This window comes from Motacilla alba, chromosome 7 (genome assembly GCF_015832195.1).
Source record: "Motacilla alba alba isolate MOTALB_02 chromosome 7, Motacilla_alba_V1.0_pri, whole genome shotgun sequence".
NCBI classification, from domain to species: Eukaryota; Metazoa; Chordata; class Aves; order Passeriformes; family Motacillidae; genus Motacilla; species Motacilla alba.
In genome coordinates, this window is record NC_052022.1 from 38,005,547 (window position 1) to 38,020,638 (window position 15,092).

The following is a 15,092-nucleotide window of genomic DNA, read 5'->3' on the forward strand; positions in this document are numbered from 1 at the left end:
GGCTCGGGGGCTCCTGCCGCAGGCCTGGCAGACGCTGTGGGGAAGCGCCAGAGCAGCCGGGTGCCGGGAACAAGGCGGCTGCCTGGGGGCTGCTTGTGGCCTCTGACACCCAGTTCCTCAGGGCTTCCCACCGCCCCGGGGGCAGGCCCCTCTCAGGGGGCTCCTGTTCCCTTGTAGCCTCCGGCCATCTACTCCCTCACACATCGCCCGTGTTCCTTCCCACTGCCTCCTCCCGTCAGGGCCTGCGCAGCACCTCATCCCTTCATGGCCCCCTCTCCTCAGGCTCTCCCCCAGCCCGGCCAACCTGCCCGGCAGCAGCGCCGCAGCCCCGCAGGAGCTCCAGAGGAGCCCCATGGAGAGGCACCTGGGAGCCCTCAGCAATCCAGCCAGCAGCACACGGGCAGGAGGACACGGATGGCGCTTCCTGCCTGGCCCAGGCCTTGTGGCCATCCGCGGGCACCGCTCTGGCAGGGATCCCCGCAGCTCCGGGGATCTGCCCACCCGCTCTGTCGGCAGCACAAAGGCTTCAGCAGAGCCACCAAAGGCCAAGGGGCTCCTGGCCATTTTCCCTGCAGCACTGCACGCCTGGCCAGCTCGCTGAGCACAAGCACCCTGTTCACCCTTCAGGGCCTCAGGACCCCTCAGCCTGCTCTGCTGCTGAGCACAGGCACCCTGTTCACCCTTTGCTCCCTCTTGCCCTTGCAGACCCTGGGCAGCAGAGAAAAGCTCCTGGGAGTCTGTGTATCAGAACACATTCTATATTTACAACAGAGATAAAAAAATGAAAAAGAAGAAAAGCAAAATCTTAAAGAAAAGGAAATTCCCTGCTGGCTCAGGTTGCCCCAGCAGTGGGAGCCTCCCGGCTCAGCTCTCTGCAGAGCTCCTGCAGTGCAGCCAGCCGAGACCCGACAGACGAGGCCGAGTCTTCCAGGCCCTGCGCAGCTGATCTTGCAGCCTCTGCAAGATGGGATATCGCCCGCGCTGTATTGCCCGGAGGACATGCAGCGTTTGAAGTGCCAGCTCTGACACGGCACTGCTCATGTCCTCCGTCAGGCGTTCAAGGGCTGCAAGAGAGAGGAACAGAGCCACGGTCAGATCCCGCATCTGCGGGGAGCCCAGGAGAGCCCCTTGTCAGGGCCATCGCGGCCGGCTCTTGCCATGGCCAGGAGGGAGCAGGGACCAAGGGGATCAGCCCGAAGCTGCTGGCCACGAATGCCCCACATGGCCCTGAAATCTCTGCGTGCTCTGCCCACGGGAGCAGAGCCCTCCGCAGCCGGGGCAGGGCTCGCAGCTCTCCCCCCCCGCCAGACCCCACTGCCAGCCCGCTGCCCTCACTCACCACTGCAGATCAGCTGGAGCTCCTGCTGCTGCCCCCTCAGGTGCCGCCCGGCCATCCCTGTGAACACAGAGCCTGTCACGGCGCCGGCGGCACAGCTCCCTGCCGGCGGCGCTGCCGGCGCTGTGGCCACACGCCCTGCTGGCCCGGCAGGGCTCAGCCCGGGCCCTTGCCGCACGCTGCCGCCCCAGGGCACGGCTGCCAGAGGGCGGCAGCAGCGCCGAGCCCGGGCGGGGCTCCACGGCGCCGGGCCCGGCCGGCGCTGCCGGGGCTGCAGGCGGGGCCGGGGCCGCGCTGCGGCGGGGCGGGGAGGGAGCCCGGGCTCGGGGCTCACCCATGAAGCGGATGGCCGCCTCTCGCAGGGGCTCCTGTGGGCTCTCCAGGTAGCGCAGGGCCCGGCGCAGGTGCTCGGCCGCTCGGCTCCTGTCCTCTGCCAGCTGCAGAGAGCGGCAGCAGGGGAGGCTTGGCGCGGGCTCAGCCCCCGGGCCGGGCGCTCGCTGCGCGCAGCCCCGGCCTCCCCTGCCCGCGCAGCCCTGAGGCGCGGCCAGCAGCCGCTGGCGCCGGGCTCAGGGGCTTCTCCAGGCTCAGCCTGGGGCTTGCAGGCCATCCTTACCAGGACCTCAGCGAACTCAGAGAGCTTCTCTTTCTTGACAGCTTGTTCCAGATCTTTCCTTTTCAGGAACTTGACCGCACGAAGCAGCGTTTCCCGAGAAGCCTGGAGAGCGGCAGAGACGCGGAGATGGCCCCACAGCCCAGGGCACAGGAGCCGCGTCCCTGTGCCGTGGCCTGGAGGAGGCTGCGGGCTGCCAGGCGCCAGGGCAGGAGGCAGCTGAGCCCCCTCCCAGGGGGACAGCAGCAGCCCACGAGTCCTCACCTCTGCCACACGCTGATTCCCATCATGGCAGTGGAAGAGGAGTGGGAGCAGGCTCTGACACACTGGTGTCATCAGGGCCTCTTTTCCTTCTTCTTCTACCGATGACATCAAAGTTTGGAAAACAGAGACGGAGAGCTGCTGCACCTGGCTATCACCCTGTATAACAGGAAGCAAACAAGAGCTCAGCATCAGCTGATTCTGGCCCCCACTGGCGCAGGCCTGCATCTCCACAGGGCACCAGGTGTGCGGGCAGCAGCCAGTGGCCGTGGCTGGGGGCACAGAGCCTTACGTTGTCCAAGAGTGGCAGGAACACCTTAGCCAGCTGCAGGGCGATGGGGCTGGGTATGCGGGCACCGTTATCCAGGAAGAGATAGGCCAGGAGAACGGTGGTCATCCTGACGCGCAGGAGCTCCACGAGCCCTTCGGTCAGGCTCCGCATTCTTTCGGCCTGTGCGGAGCGCAAGGTTGTGAAAGGCCAGCCTGCTGCCGCGGGGCCTAGAGGCCAAAGGCCTGTCCCGAAGCACTCGGGCAGCTGTAGTGGGAGGCAGGAGAGCCGGGAGCAGCTGCCCCAGCGCTCGAAGCCCAGGCAAGCCCGAGCGACTGCGTTGCCCACGCTGCCTGCACGGCTTCAGCCACTGCCCCCTTCTCACCAGCGGGGAATCGTCCCTGTGCGGCAGGAGGGCCCTGAGAAGCTGGCTGCCAATGTCTGCACGCTCCCTCCGCAGGTGCCTTGATAAGACATCCATGATGCTGTCCCTGCATTCCCTCAAGTCCAGGCACTCGAGGACCTGAAAGGCACAGGGCAGTGACGGGGAGCCGGCCGGCAGGAGCCCAGAAACGCACAGGGCTGGGCCCAGGCAGCAGCACAGGGCGCGGGCACCGTCCCAGGCGGCTGCGGCTACGAGAGGGCAGAGAGCTGGCAGGCAGCTCAGCCAGGCAGTGCCAGCCGTCAGGCTCACCTCCGCAAGGAATGCCAGGGCAGGGAAATCCCAGTAGGGCATCTCTTTGCTGAGCATCTCAAGGAGGCAGCATAAGATGCTTTTACACAAGGGCCTGGATGCATGGCGCATCTCCCTGGAAGGTGGAAAATGCACTAAGACCCTGAGCCGGGGCGGGGGGGAAGTCTCTCCCAGCACTGACTCACACAGCTCTTGTCTTCCCCCAGCACCTGCGAGGGGACCCGGGCCCTTTGAGATCTGGCTGCTCCTGGGCACCCTCCTCTCGCAGCCTTTTCCAGTCTGCTCGGCTGTCCCTCGTCCCCTTGGCCCACAGCCACGGGGACTGTGTGGGACAGCCCGGGAACAGGGCACAAATGCCGGGAGCAATGGGGAGAAGGGGGGTCTCACCCGGCCAGCAGAGCCACGGCATAGTGGTGGCTATCAACACAGAGCAGCTTGTCCCAGCCACGCTTGCCTTCCATTGACACCACCACATGCTCACACTGGAGAAGGCAGAGCAGGGACTTGAGGGTCTGCACTGCAAACCTGTGTGCAGAGCAAAGCGCAGGTCACACTGGCAGCACTGGCTCCTGCCCTGGCCATGTGGCAGGGACAGGAGGACTGGGATGGAGCACCTGTTGGGGCTGGTGGCAAGGCCGTGCTCTTCCTGGCATCCCTTCCAGAAGGTCTCGAGCCCCTCTGGCATCTCTTCTGTGCTGAAGAACACTTGGAAGAGCAGATGCACAAACACGCGGGGGAAATAGGCCGTCACTACGCGTGGGACACGGGGCTCCTGGAGGATCTTCCACATCACCACAGTTGCCTGCAAAGGACAAAGCCCCCCGAGACAGCGCTCAGTGTGGCTGAGGTGTCCGTGTGGCAGGGCCCGAGCGTGGCAGGGAGAGGCCCGGAGAGAGGCAGGGGGAGCACGGGGCCTGGTGGCCCTGAAGCTGCCCCTAGGCCAGGTGTCAGGCCAGCGCCCGAGGCCGGGAGATGCAGCGGGGGAAGGAGGATGGAGAGCTGCTGGAGAGGCGGCCTTGGGCCAGCAAAGGCCATTGCAGAAACTCACAGCCAGGGCAAAGACACCCGTTCTGTCCCCATCGGAGGTGCATGTGCTGCTCTCTGGCCAGCTCCCCAGCACATCCAGGAGTCTCAGCTGCGCTGGCTCCGCAGTCCTGGGCGAGCACATGATGGTCTTCCACATGGCCATGGCAGCTCTGCAGGGTTAGAGCTCTGTCTCAGGGGGGTCTCAGACACAGCACCGTGGCCTGGGCATCTCCAGGGATCTGCTTCTGCCCACTGCCCCTCGCCAGCAGCACCCGGGCAGCCCAGCACTGTGGGGACAGAGCCCTGAGGGGTGGCAAGGGAGCATGGCAGCAGGCTTGGGGGCTGGCATGCCAGGTCTGGGAAAGGGAGCAGACAGAGGGCCCTGGAACTCTCTGCTGCTCAGACACATGGCACAGGCTGTACAGGGTGATGGGCTGGGGAGCCCTGAGCCCTCTGGGCTGGTGGGCCCCATACCTGTCACAGGACGGGGCCACACGCAGGAGCGTCATGACTGCGTCATCCGGGTGTGCTTCGGTGAGATGCAGCAGGGTCTTGTCCAGCCTGTGCTCGGCGGAGTCATTGGCCACGAGCCACTGGTGGATGAACCTCACCATGGCGGGCACCTGGAGAAGGCACAGGGAGACTTGGAAAGCTGCCAGAGGGAGCAATGTCCCCAGCGTCCCCAGAGAATGCTTCCCTTCCCACCTCACTGTGATGGCCTCAAAGGCTCCCAGGGACCAGCAGGCATGGCTTGGGAAGCCACGTGACTCATGGGGGAATTGAAGCCTGGCCACAGGCTGCTTACTTGTTCTGGCCTGGAAACACCCTTCTCCACCAGCAAATCCAGCAGGGCGGCACTGGTCTGATGTTTGAGGAGCTCTGAGTGTGCTCTGAGCCCAGTGCCCATGGTGCTGCTCTCTTCCTGCCCAATGCTCTTGAGGAATGTGCAAACGAGCTGTAGGAGAAGGGCAAGAAGCCAGGGGTGTTCCATGCAGTGCTCCACACACGGTGCTCGGCTGAGCAGGGGCAGCAGGCCCAGCCCAGGGGGGGATGGCTGCAGGTACCTGCGCCGTTCTGCGGAAGCGGCCACGGCTGGATTGCTGCTCCTGTGTGCGCTGCAGGGCTGCATCTGGCAAAGAGCGAGCGCAGCCAGAGCTGAGGGGCTGCGGGAGAGGCCGGAGAACACAGCCCAGCCCTGCGCTCCCCAGGCAGGGAGAGCCCGGGATGCCCCAGGGGGATGGAGCACGGCCACTGCGGGCTGTCTGCCCGGCCCCTCTTCCGTCCTGTCCATGGGCATTTCCCCAGGGAATGGCATGGCATGGTATGGCATGGCATGGGGCGAAGCTGGGTGCAGGCCCCAGCCCTGCGGCCTAGCTCTGCCACTCACCCTCCTGAGGTGGATGGAACGGCAGCACCTCTTCAGTCTCCTGTGCTGGGGCAGCTGCAGGGCCTTCTTCTTCCTCCTCCTCCACCCAGGCCAGCTTGGGCACTCTCGGGGGTCTCTGCTCCATGTCAGGGACTGGAGCCACTTGCAGGAGAGAGGCCTGAAAAACGAAAGGAAAGGAAAGGAAAAGCTCTGGGGCACCAAGTCCCCCGCTCTGCCACGGCTCACCGAGTCCTGTGCTCTGGCCTCGAGGTCAGCTGCAGGAACAAGGCTGCGGAAAAGCTGCGGGTCAGAGGTGGACGAGTGCGCTGTGCTGGGGCTCCTGACGGCACCGCTCAGTTCCGTTCTGTTCCGTTGTGTTCCGTGCACGGTAACGGGCTCCTATGTCAGCACCTGCCAGAAAGGGCCTTGGACACCGGCTTCCGTTCCATGCCACGGTGACCGTGCTGCAACGTGCCACCAAGGGCCCTTGCACACACTGCCTCCTGCCCTGGGGCCGCCCCCAGCCCACCCAAAGTGTCCCAGGTGTGAAGGAATCCCTGGCCCCAAGTGTCTAAGACAGCCCGACAGGATCTTTAGCAAGGGCTCAGAGCAGCAGCAAACGCTGGCCTGCTCTGCAGGCTCGGGGCAGCAGAAGGAGCCCCCAGGGCTGCCGACGCAGCCGCGCTGGCAAGGGCACGGGGCCTTCCAGGGAAGCTGGCACGGCCTCCTTGGGACACGTGCCGGCTGCTGGCCATCCTAAACCCATGGGTGCGACACGCACAAGGAGCGGGCGGGCCAGGGCACGAATGCTGCTCTGAGCCCTGGGGCCCGGGCAGCGCTGGCATCAGCAGGTGTGGCAGAGTCCCCGCCCAAGCAGAGCCATCTCCCCACATGGGGGTGTCCAGAGGATAGGGATAACTCTGGGGGGAGAAGCTGTTCTGTGTCTCTGATTATGGTGCTGATGCCCGAAAACTAGGCAAGGAAACAGTGCTCCATAGTATAAGGCCTATGGAGCAGGTATTTGTTTATTCAGTGCCGGGAGTGAGGGGCATTGTTCCACCACAAACTCACGCCCATTTTTTGCACAGTACTAGCTTTTATACGTTTTTTTCTTCCTGTGCACATTTTAGTTTCCTCACCTTCGTATTGCAACATATTTTCTAATCACATGATGATACAGGCCCTTGTAGCACATGCACGGTTTCTGCACAAGGTGGTCATCCTCAGCCTCTGGTGGTTGTTTTGGATGAAGGCTCATAAGTCTTCCTCGGGCTTGAACTCTCCACGCCTGCTTCTTGTGCATGCTCTGTAGGATTGTCTGCTCAGATGGCCAGTGGTTAGCTTTGGCAGTTAGCTTGTTCTGCTAAATTTGCTGATTTCTAAAAGGTGCTTCATTCACATACCCTGTTACAAAGTAGCCGCCTCTTTCTGCGCAGCTACAGCTTTTTGTGTAGCTCAAGCATTATCTCACTGCCTAGGCATCAAGTCCTCCCTTTCTTTTAACCTTTTCGTTCTTTTGCAGCTATAGCCTTGTTGTGGTCTCCAAACATTTACCTGTTTCAATCCTGTATCTCATTTTATTTTTCTTCAACTCGTGATATGTGGTGGCAGTTTGTTTACAATACCACGTGAAACACTGGCTCATCGTGCAGGTTCCTAAGATTGGTATTCCAATTCCTGAAATTCCTACAGAAGGTTGTGTAGGCCATTTCAGATTATGTAGCCAAGATGTCGGAGTGTCCCTCAAATGTTTGCTCCAAGATGAAATGTCTTTGGTTACCTCAGGGAGTACTTTTGCCTGTTGCCAAATGGCATGGATATCCATGACTATTTGCCCCGATTGATCTATGTAAGTGCAACAACTGGTATGAACTGGAATACAAACTCCTCCCATTTGGCTGGTACCATATCCAACACTCTGCGGTTTTGAAAGACTACTTCTTTGAGTGAGTCTGTTTCTGTTTGTAGTCTTCCTAAGTGTCCTGGTTTAGGGCAAATTTGGGAGAAAACCTCCCCAGGGTCTCCTCCAGATAGCAAACCCACACAGCCTCTCCTCCCAGCCGGTTCGGGAAGGATTCCTTGGAGAGAAGTGGAAAGAAGCTGTTTATTTCACAGGCAAAGCACTCCCCAGCACACAAATGAACAATCCCGGATGACAAGACTCTTTCACCGCTCTGAAAAGGATGACAAATTCAGAAAGTCTCTCTTGGGAGTGGTCACTCTGTTCTCAGTCCCTCTGGCGCTGGGGATGGCTGCTGCAGGCCACAAGGTGCAAACTCTTGGTGTTTCCCAGGTCCCAGTCCAGAGCAGGTTCGAGTGGTTCCAAAAAAGGGAAAGGAAAAAAAACCTGTCCAGGGAAAAATCAGACTGCTTAGCTAAACTCACTAACGAGCAGAAGCAAAAGCAAGGGCAAAGCAGGAGCAAGGCAGGAGCAAGAGCAAGAGCAAAGCAAAAAGCCAAGCAAAAAGCAAAAGCCACACACTGTACTGCCCCGTCTCTGTGTACTGCCAGCTGCGGGGGAGCGGGCTGATAAGAAATCCAAACAAAACGCTGCTTTCAGAGCCAGTCTTGAGGGCACAGAACATAACATCCAGCATAAACAGAACACATGATTGGGGATACAAGCATCACAACGTCACCCTGAGACACTAAGGCATCTGCTGTTGAATTGGCAATCAGTTCTATTGCGGCTGCGATATTTGAAATTGCCTTTTCCAGTTGTGCAATTCCTAAATTTGGGAGCAATGCCCTCACAAAACTGTGAAAACTGTTGCTGTATCACACCACTGGTTTATTGGGTGTTCTCTTAGTGAGTCTGTTCTTCCACATCCTCGAATAATACCTGTCATTTCATGAGTCTGATTTATGCCTGTGACCAAGGGATAAGGGATCCCATGGTACATTGGCCAGGCCAGTTACCTGCTGATTGTTTGAATGCCGTTCCCTTCCCTCAAGGGCACCAAGATGCATCAGGAACATGGCAGTTGCTGTTCATTCCCACTGGCTTGTTTCCCGTATGTCTATCAAAAAGACAGTTTCCCCATGGATCACTCATGGGCTGAGGGACACTGACCCACCCGGCTGCGCTACCGGAAAAGCTGCCGAGATTTGTTCCAGAGTTGTTCAGCCCCGTGTATATGTGACCGACTGACTCGCTGATAGGCAGTAATTGGAAAAGGGGCTTTCCCAAGAAGATCCTGCCTGTCTACACTGGGTGCTAGCATTGTGTAAGCTGTAGGGGTTCCAGTCTGGCCAATTGCTTGATGGCACCCCTGCTCAGGGAAGGTTCCATTGTTGCACCTCTCCGCAAAGCCTGCAATCCCCGCGTCCTGTATAATTAGCTATGCTTCCTATTAGTGTTACACAGGTGTTAACATCAACGGCAGTGACAGTATAACCAATGAAAAAGACAGTGAAATACAATATGGATTTAATGGTTTAGGAGTGAATTTAAATATTAGTCCACAATCCCCAACAGGTTTGGTCCTCCAGGGTTTAATTGGTGATTTCTTGAATCAAGAAGATCGAAGGGCTGTAGTGAATCCAGGTAGGTCTTTCCTTTACTCAAACAGAAAAAGGTAGTCAGGAGCACTTGGAACAGTCCTTCCCACTTTTCCTGCAGAGGATCACCTGTAAAATTCTTAACATACACCCAGCCACCCGGATCAATTGTATGCAATTTATGATCTGGCTGCTTAGATTGATTATTAAATACAGTACTAAACTTCTAGTGCAATTGCTTGTTTATAGCCATTCAATAGTCATAGATATATTGACTACCATCTTGCGCCAAATTTTCCTCATGAGTAACAGTTAATCCATCAGGTCTGCCATAAAGCTTTTCAATTGGGCTTTTTCTTTAGACCTAGGCTTTATTGAGTTTGATAAAGGCAATAGGTAGAGCTTGATACCAATATAAATGCACTTCTTGACAAAGTTTAGCTCTCTGTTCATTGTTCATATGATTCAGCTTTTCCACTTGACCACTAGCTTGTGGTCTGTAGGGCGTGGGGAGCTGCCATTGGATTCCTAATGCTTTGCTGACAGCTTGCACCATTTGTGCACAGAAATGAGATCCTCTGCCAGGATATTTCTCTAGGTGCACCAAACCTAGGTATGATCTCATTCAACAATACTTTTATTATCAATGCTCTAGCTTTCTTTGTCCTACAAGGGAATGCTTCTGGCCACCCAGAGAAAGTATCAGTAAGTACCAGCAAATATTGGAAACCCCCCTTTCTTGGGTGTTCAGCAAAGTCTGTCTGCCATAAGTCTCCAGGAAAAGCTTCTCTGCTAATAACCCCTTGTTCTAGCCTGACTCTTGGATTTGGATCCTTCTTCAAACAAGTCACACATTGTGATGTTCCTTCTTTAGCAATGTTCTGCAAGCCTGGGCCTGCAATTGGTACCTTTAGGTATTGGGTTCTGCTCCCCAGCAAGTCTTATCATGTTCAGATTCCACATACTGTCTCATTTACTCTTCTGGTATTATTAGTTGACCTGTTCCTAATTGTCCCCAACCATTTTCTAAAGGTTTCCTTTACTTTCATGAATCCATTTATCATCAGAAGGTTGGTATTTACAGGCTGCTTAGTTGATACTGCAGTACGTATTAGAGCTGCCACAAGTGGTTCATTTCTTTCAGCACCGATTCGAGCTTCACAATCTGCAAATCTGTCACCTGCTTCCAGGTGGGTGTTACCTGTAGAGTGCCCTCAGCAGTGCACAACTGCCACTTGCAACGGGACTTCCACCGCCTCGGGGAGCCTGAGGGTTTCAGCTGCATATTTGACCGTCTTCTTTTGTGCAGTCAGGAGTCCTCTTTCCCTCCATATGGCTCCGTGGGCATGAACAATTCCATAGGCGTATTTGGAATCAGTGCGAACATGAACTTCCCTTCCCTTTGCCCCTTCTCATGCTAGAGGGAGGGCTATCAGCTCAGCCTCTTGTGCTGAGGTTCCTGCAGGCAATGGCTTTGACTCGATGACCTCTGAGACTGTGCTCACAGCGTAGCCCGCCACTCGCACTCCCTGTCTCCCAAAGCTGCTGCCATCACAGCAGCAGCTCCTGGCTGAACCCCTCCACGGCATCTGGGAGCGGCTGTTCCTTGAGGTCTGGGCGCAGGAGTGCACAGCCTCCATGGTCTCTAGGCAGTCGTGTACCGTGGCGCGTCCCGGCTGGATGGTGACGGGGCGGGGGTGACAGTGCCCCTCTCTCGGGCTCCGCAAAATCCCAGTTACCAGCGGGGCGCAGCACGGAACAAAAGGGCAGCAGCACCGCTCCTGGGCTGGAACTGGGGTAACTCTGTTCCATGGTAAAACTCCCCTCCCCAGGGTCCCCGGACCCCGAACTCGGGGCAGACAACAGCTCAGGGGCCTCAAGGGGAGGGCTCCGGGCAGGATACCATCTTTAACTAAACAGGAGAAACACAAGGCGGGGAATACAATGTATAAAACCAATGAAGAATTTCAAGGCAGGAGAATAGCTTCAGTAAACTAATGGGGCTTACAAGAATGCAAAACTGACAGGGAAGTTTCTAGGCAAAAGGCAGGTTTGGGGAGAGATTGGCATTTCATGGAAGGAGGAGTAAAGAAAATTCTGGGGAAGGGCTATGCATAGGAGGGGTTTAGAACTTGGCAGGGAATAGCTAGGTAACAAACAAAAAACCAACCACTTAACTAAACTAAAGAACAATAAAAGAATAAGTCTAGGTTTAAAAGCATAAAAGACAAAATGGGCAGCCTGTGCCACTCTAAAAACAAGAAAAGGACAACATATAGAAATTACAAAACTACAAATCAAACCGTTATCATACCAATAAAACAAAAAACACACCGCAACAGTGTACTACAGGTTCAGCTTTGGAGTTTGCTTGCAGAAAAGAGGCAGGGTTAACTCTACAGGTCACTTGAATTTCAGTACCATCAGATTTGGCCAGGACTGCTTGGTAGTTTAGGAACCTCGAGGAAGACAGCCAATGGTTCCCTTTCTGATCTAAAACAGCCGACAGCGTGTGTGACACTGAGACAGTCATCTTTTGCTCTAGTGTAAGCTTCTTGCTTCTTCAATGTTCAGGATCGCCGCTGCTACTGCCCTAAGGCAGGCGGGCCAGCCCTTTCTCACCGTCTCGAGTTGTTTAGAAAAATCGGCCACTGCCCTTTTGTACGGGCCCCAGCGTTGTGCCAGAACCCCTAAATCTATTCCGTCTCTCATGGGAGAATAACCAAAACGGCTTGCTCGCGTCAGGCAGCCCCACAGCAGGGGCCCTCATGAGTCCACGCTGCAATTCTTCAAAGGCCCTGTTCAATTTGGGGGTCCATATCGTGGTATTTTTAGAGATTTTCACCAATTTGCATAAAGGTTTCATGATCAACCTGCAGCTGTATATCCACAGTTGGCACCAACCTGCCATTCCAAGGGAAGCACGGAGTTATCTTAGGGTTTGTGGTCAAGGTGTCTGGCAAATTGCTTCCTTCTGGGCACTTCCCAAAGACCCTTGTCCTCCGGAGACCCCATATCCAAGGTAGGTCACTTGTTGCTGTTCCAGCCAGGCTTCCTGCTGAGGTACTCAATAACCATTCAGTCCAAGAAAATTCAAAAGGTTCTCTGCCCACTCAAAGCATCCTTTAGTAGTTTCAGTAGCAACTAACAAATCATCGCCATGCTGTAGGAGTGTTCCTTCCCCAGGCAGAGATTGCTATTACTCTAATTGTTTAGCCAATCCATTCCCAAAAACTGGGATGGTTTTTGAACCCTTGAGGTGATACTGCCCAGCTAAGTTGCTTTTTCCTGCCTGTGCTCGGCTTCTCCTGTCTGAAAGCAAATATATTTTGACTTGCTTCTGCAAGTGGCAGGCAGAAGAAAGCATCTATCAGATCACTGAAAACCACATAAAATCATCTCAAAGTTTAGCTAGTAAGGTAGTAAGGCATAAGGCATTAATTGCCTGTAAATCTGGCACTAGTCTCTAAGTTCCATTAAGTTTCTTTATTGCTAATCTAGGAGTATTAAATTTTGACTCCCATTCTTCCAATAATCCTCACGTCAGGAATTTATGGATTGTTGGCTCTATTCCTTTCCCATCTTCTAATCTTAAAGGGTATTGCTTTCTGACTACTGGCCTAACTCTTGTCTGTAGCTCCATTTTAACAGGGTCTGCTTGTTTTGATTTTCCTGGGGTATCAGTATCCCACACCCTTGGGTGCACCTGATTCAATACTTGCTCTAAATAGTTATTATTGTTTGTCCCTCTTGTGTCAATTGTCAGTCCTAATGCTGAAACCAGATTGTCTTCAGGTACCTTAAATTTCATTTTTCTTTTTCTAAACGGAACTGTCGCTTCTAAATTTTCAAGCAAATCCCTGCCTAGGACAGATTTGGGTGAGTTTGGTAAATAAAGAAACAGATGTATTCCCATTTTCTTCTCGACTTTACATTTAAGGGGTTTCAGGAAGAATGCGTTTTCTGGCTGGCCAGTGGCTCCTATTACTTGAAGATAGTTTTTTCACTTTTGGCTATCAATGCTTGATTCAAGACTGAAAATGTGTCTCCAGTATTACCTAAAAATTCAACTTCTTTATCATTCTTTAGCTGTATTTTAACCAGTGGGCCTGCTAGGGTAAGAATTGCCAGTCTCGGTCATTTCTTACCATCGAGAGTGATTGCAGTAGTTTTGTGTACTTTGTCTGCTGCCTCTGGGCACTGGCATTTCCAGTGTCCTTCTTTCTTACAGTATGCACATTGATTTGGGCCCAGCTTGGTCTGTGGCTGGATTGAACCTCCTCTGCCTCTGATATTTTCGCCCCTGCCTCTGCTTCGTCCATGCTTTCCCATATCTGACCAGGGATCTGGGGCTGTGTGTTTACAACAGCTGCTCAGAGCCTGTCCACAAAGTCAGTGGGTGACTCGTGCTGTGCCTGCGTAACATTATATATTGCTGACCAATTTACTGCTTTTGGAAGGGCATTTTTAAATTCAAATTTCACTAGTTCCTGCTATCTCGTTAACATTGCACAGCTGCCTGCATCATTCGGGTCCCACAAAGGGTTTACAGTAGGAAACAACTGCTCCACTGTACCTTGTAAGGCTCCACTAGCAACTTGTCCCTGCACATGTGCTCTGGCTATCTTTATCTCCAGCTCCTTTTCTGGTTTTGCTAGCTCTGTCAACATGAAGTCAGTATCACTTTAGTCTGGGTCTTGACTCTTGACTATGAACTCCATTCTTTTGGCTACTTTCCTCGGGTTTTCTCTCTACATTTTAACTTTTTCCTGCCAACGATTCAGGGCACTAGTAGAAAAGCAGATGTTCACCTACATGGCTTCTCCTGTGGGACCCACTGCTTGCCTTAAGGGGGTGACTAAAGGCAAAGCTCTCTTGGTTTTATTCCTTGTATGTGTTGTCACTGGGGTCTCTGAAATTGTCCCCTCACCAGGATTATTCATCTCATTGCCACTACTGTTCGGGTTCAATTCAGGGCCGGAGTGGTTGGTTATGGGGGAGTGTACAGCTGGCCTGGGGTAACTGGGCTGTAAGTTTTGGACATCTATAACACAATCTTCCTCCTGCTTTTTAGCCAATTTCAAACATCTCTGCCCTGTGCTACATGCTCAACAACATCTCTTGATTTTCTGCCTCTTATCTCATGCCAAAGTGAGCACTAAAGGCTCCTCTGGGGCCAAATCAAAGCCACATTCTTTCTGCCACTCAGGTTTATTCTTCAGGGAAAAAAAAGACACGTCTGCATATATCACTTGGTTTCAGGTTTTTTTCTTTTCTTAATAATAACATCAACTGTAACAATGTATGATCATTTAAAGTTCCATTCTGGCGTCACTATTCACCACTTTCTAATTGATACCAAGGCTACCACTGGCTACAGTATTTAATCAGATTCCCTTTCACTGAAAAATTACCCTCTGCCATTCCTCCCAAGTCTTTCTCATGTGCTAAAATACATTCTAGTGGACTCTTTTTAATAACATCTTTACTTCCTGTGTTATTCATCCTTAATGCTATCTAAATCTCCAAACTTACCAGGATGTAGTAGTACTTCTTTCTCTTTTCCTTATTTTTATCCCCTGTATACGACACTTAACACACACTGGCTGTCTCTGACTCACCCAGCACCAATATTCTTTTTTGTAGTCCTAACAGGCAATGCAAACAAAAGGATGACACATTCCACACAATCTACAAGGAGCTGGGGTACAATAGGACATAAAAGGAGTTTCTTCAAACATGCCTAAAGTAATGCTCAGGAGTATATGCTCATGTAAACGTAGAGTTCACAACCCTTGACTTTTTATGGAGTGTCTAAAAGCTTGTGTGACTGCTCAATGGTGTTCCAACACTTCCCAAACTCAGACGGGCTTGGTGCTGTGCCCATTTCCCTGGCGTGTTGTGGTCCGTGTTTATTTTATCAGTTATTGTGTAATAGTTTGTTTTAATGTACCCCTGTTTTCCCCAAGTTGGTTTGCCCCTAGGTTTTGCCCTCCCTCAAAGCTGTCCCTCATGCCATTCCCCACTCTT

General features: G+C 53.9%; 1 protein-coding gene across 11 annotated transcripts; it reads right to left on the reverse strand.

The window, feature by feature from the left end:
* Positions 1 to 790: 790 nt before the first annotated feature.
* LOC119703210 (translation initiation factor IF-2-like) lies at positions 791 to 6,247 on the reverse strand. Of its 11 annotated transcripts, none has more exons than XR_005257589.1 (6): positions 5,583 to 6,247; positions 5,001 to 5,324; positions 4,670 to 4,818; positions 1,950 to 4,365; positions 1,340 to 1,773; positions 791 to 1,064 (listed from the first exon to the last, which is right to left on the reverse strand). XR_005257589.1 is itself a non-coding variant. In XM_038142699.1 (5 exons), exons 2-5 carry the CDS (start codon positions 2,433 to 2,435, stop codon positions 1,058 to 1,060), a joined length of 768 nt encoding a protein of 255 aa, XP_037998627.1. In that variant the 5' UTR covers positions 2,436 to 4,818; positions 5,001 to 6,247; the 3' UTR covers positions 791 to 1,057. The 11 variants fall into 11 exon arrangements, 3 of the variants coding, with proteins under 3 accessions (XP_037998627.1, XP_037998626.1, XP_037998625.1); XR_005257590.1 differs by having other exon boundaries at positions 1,950 to 3,971; positions 4,218 to 4,365; positions 5,001 to 6,247; XR_005257591.1 differs by having other exon boundaries at positions 1,950 to 3,694; positions 3,784 to 4,365; positions 5,001 to 6,247.
* Positions 6,248 to 15,092: the final 8,845 nt, after the last annotated feature.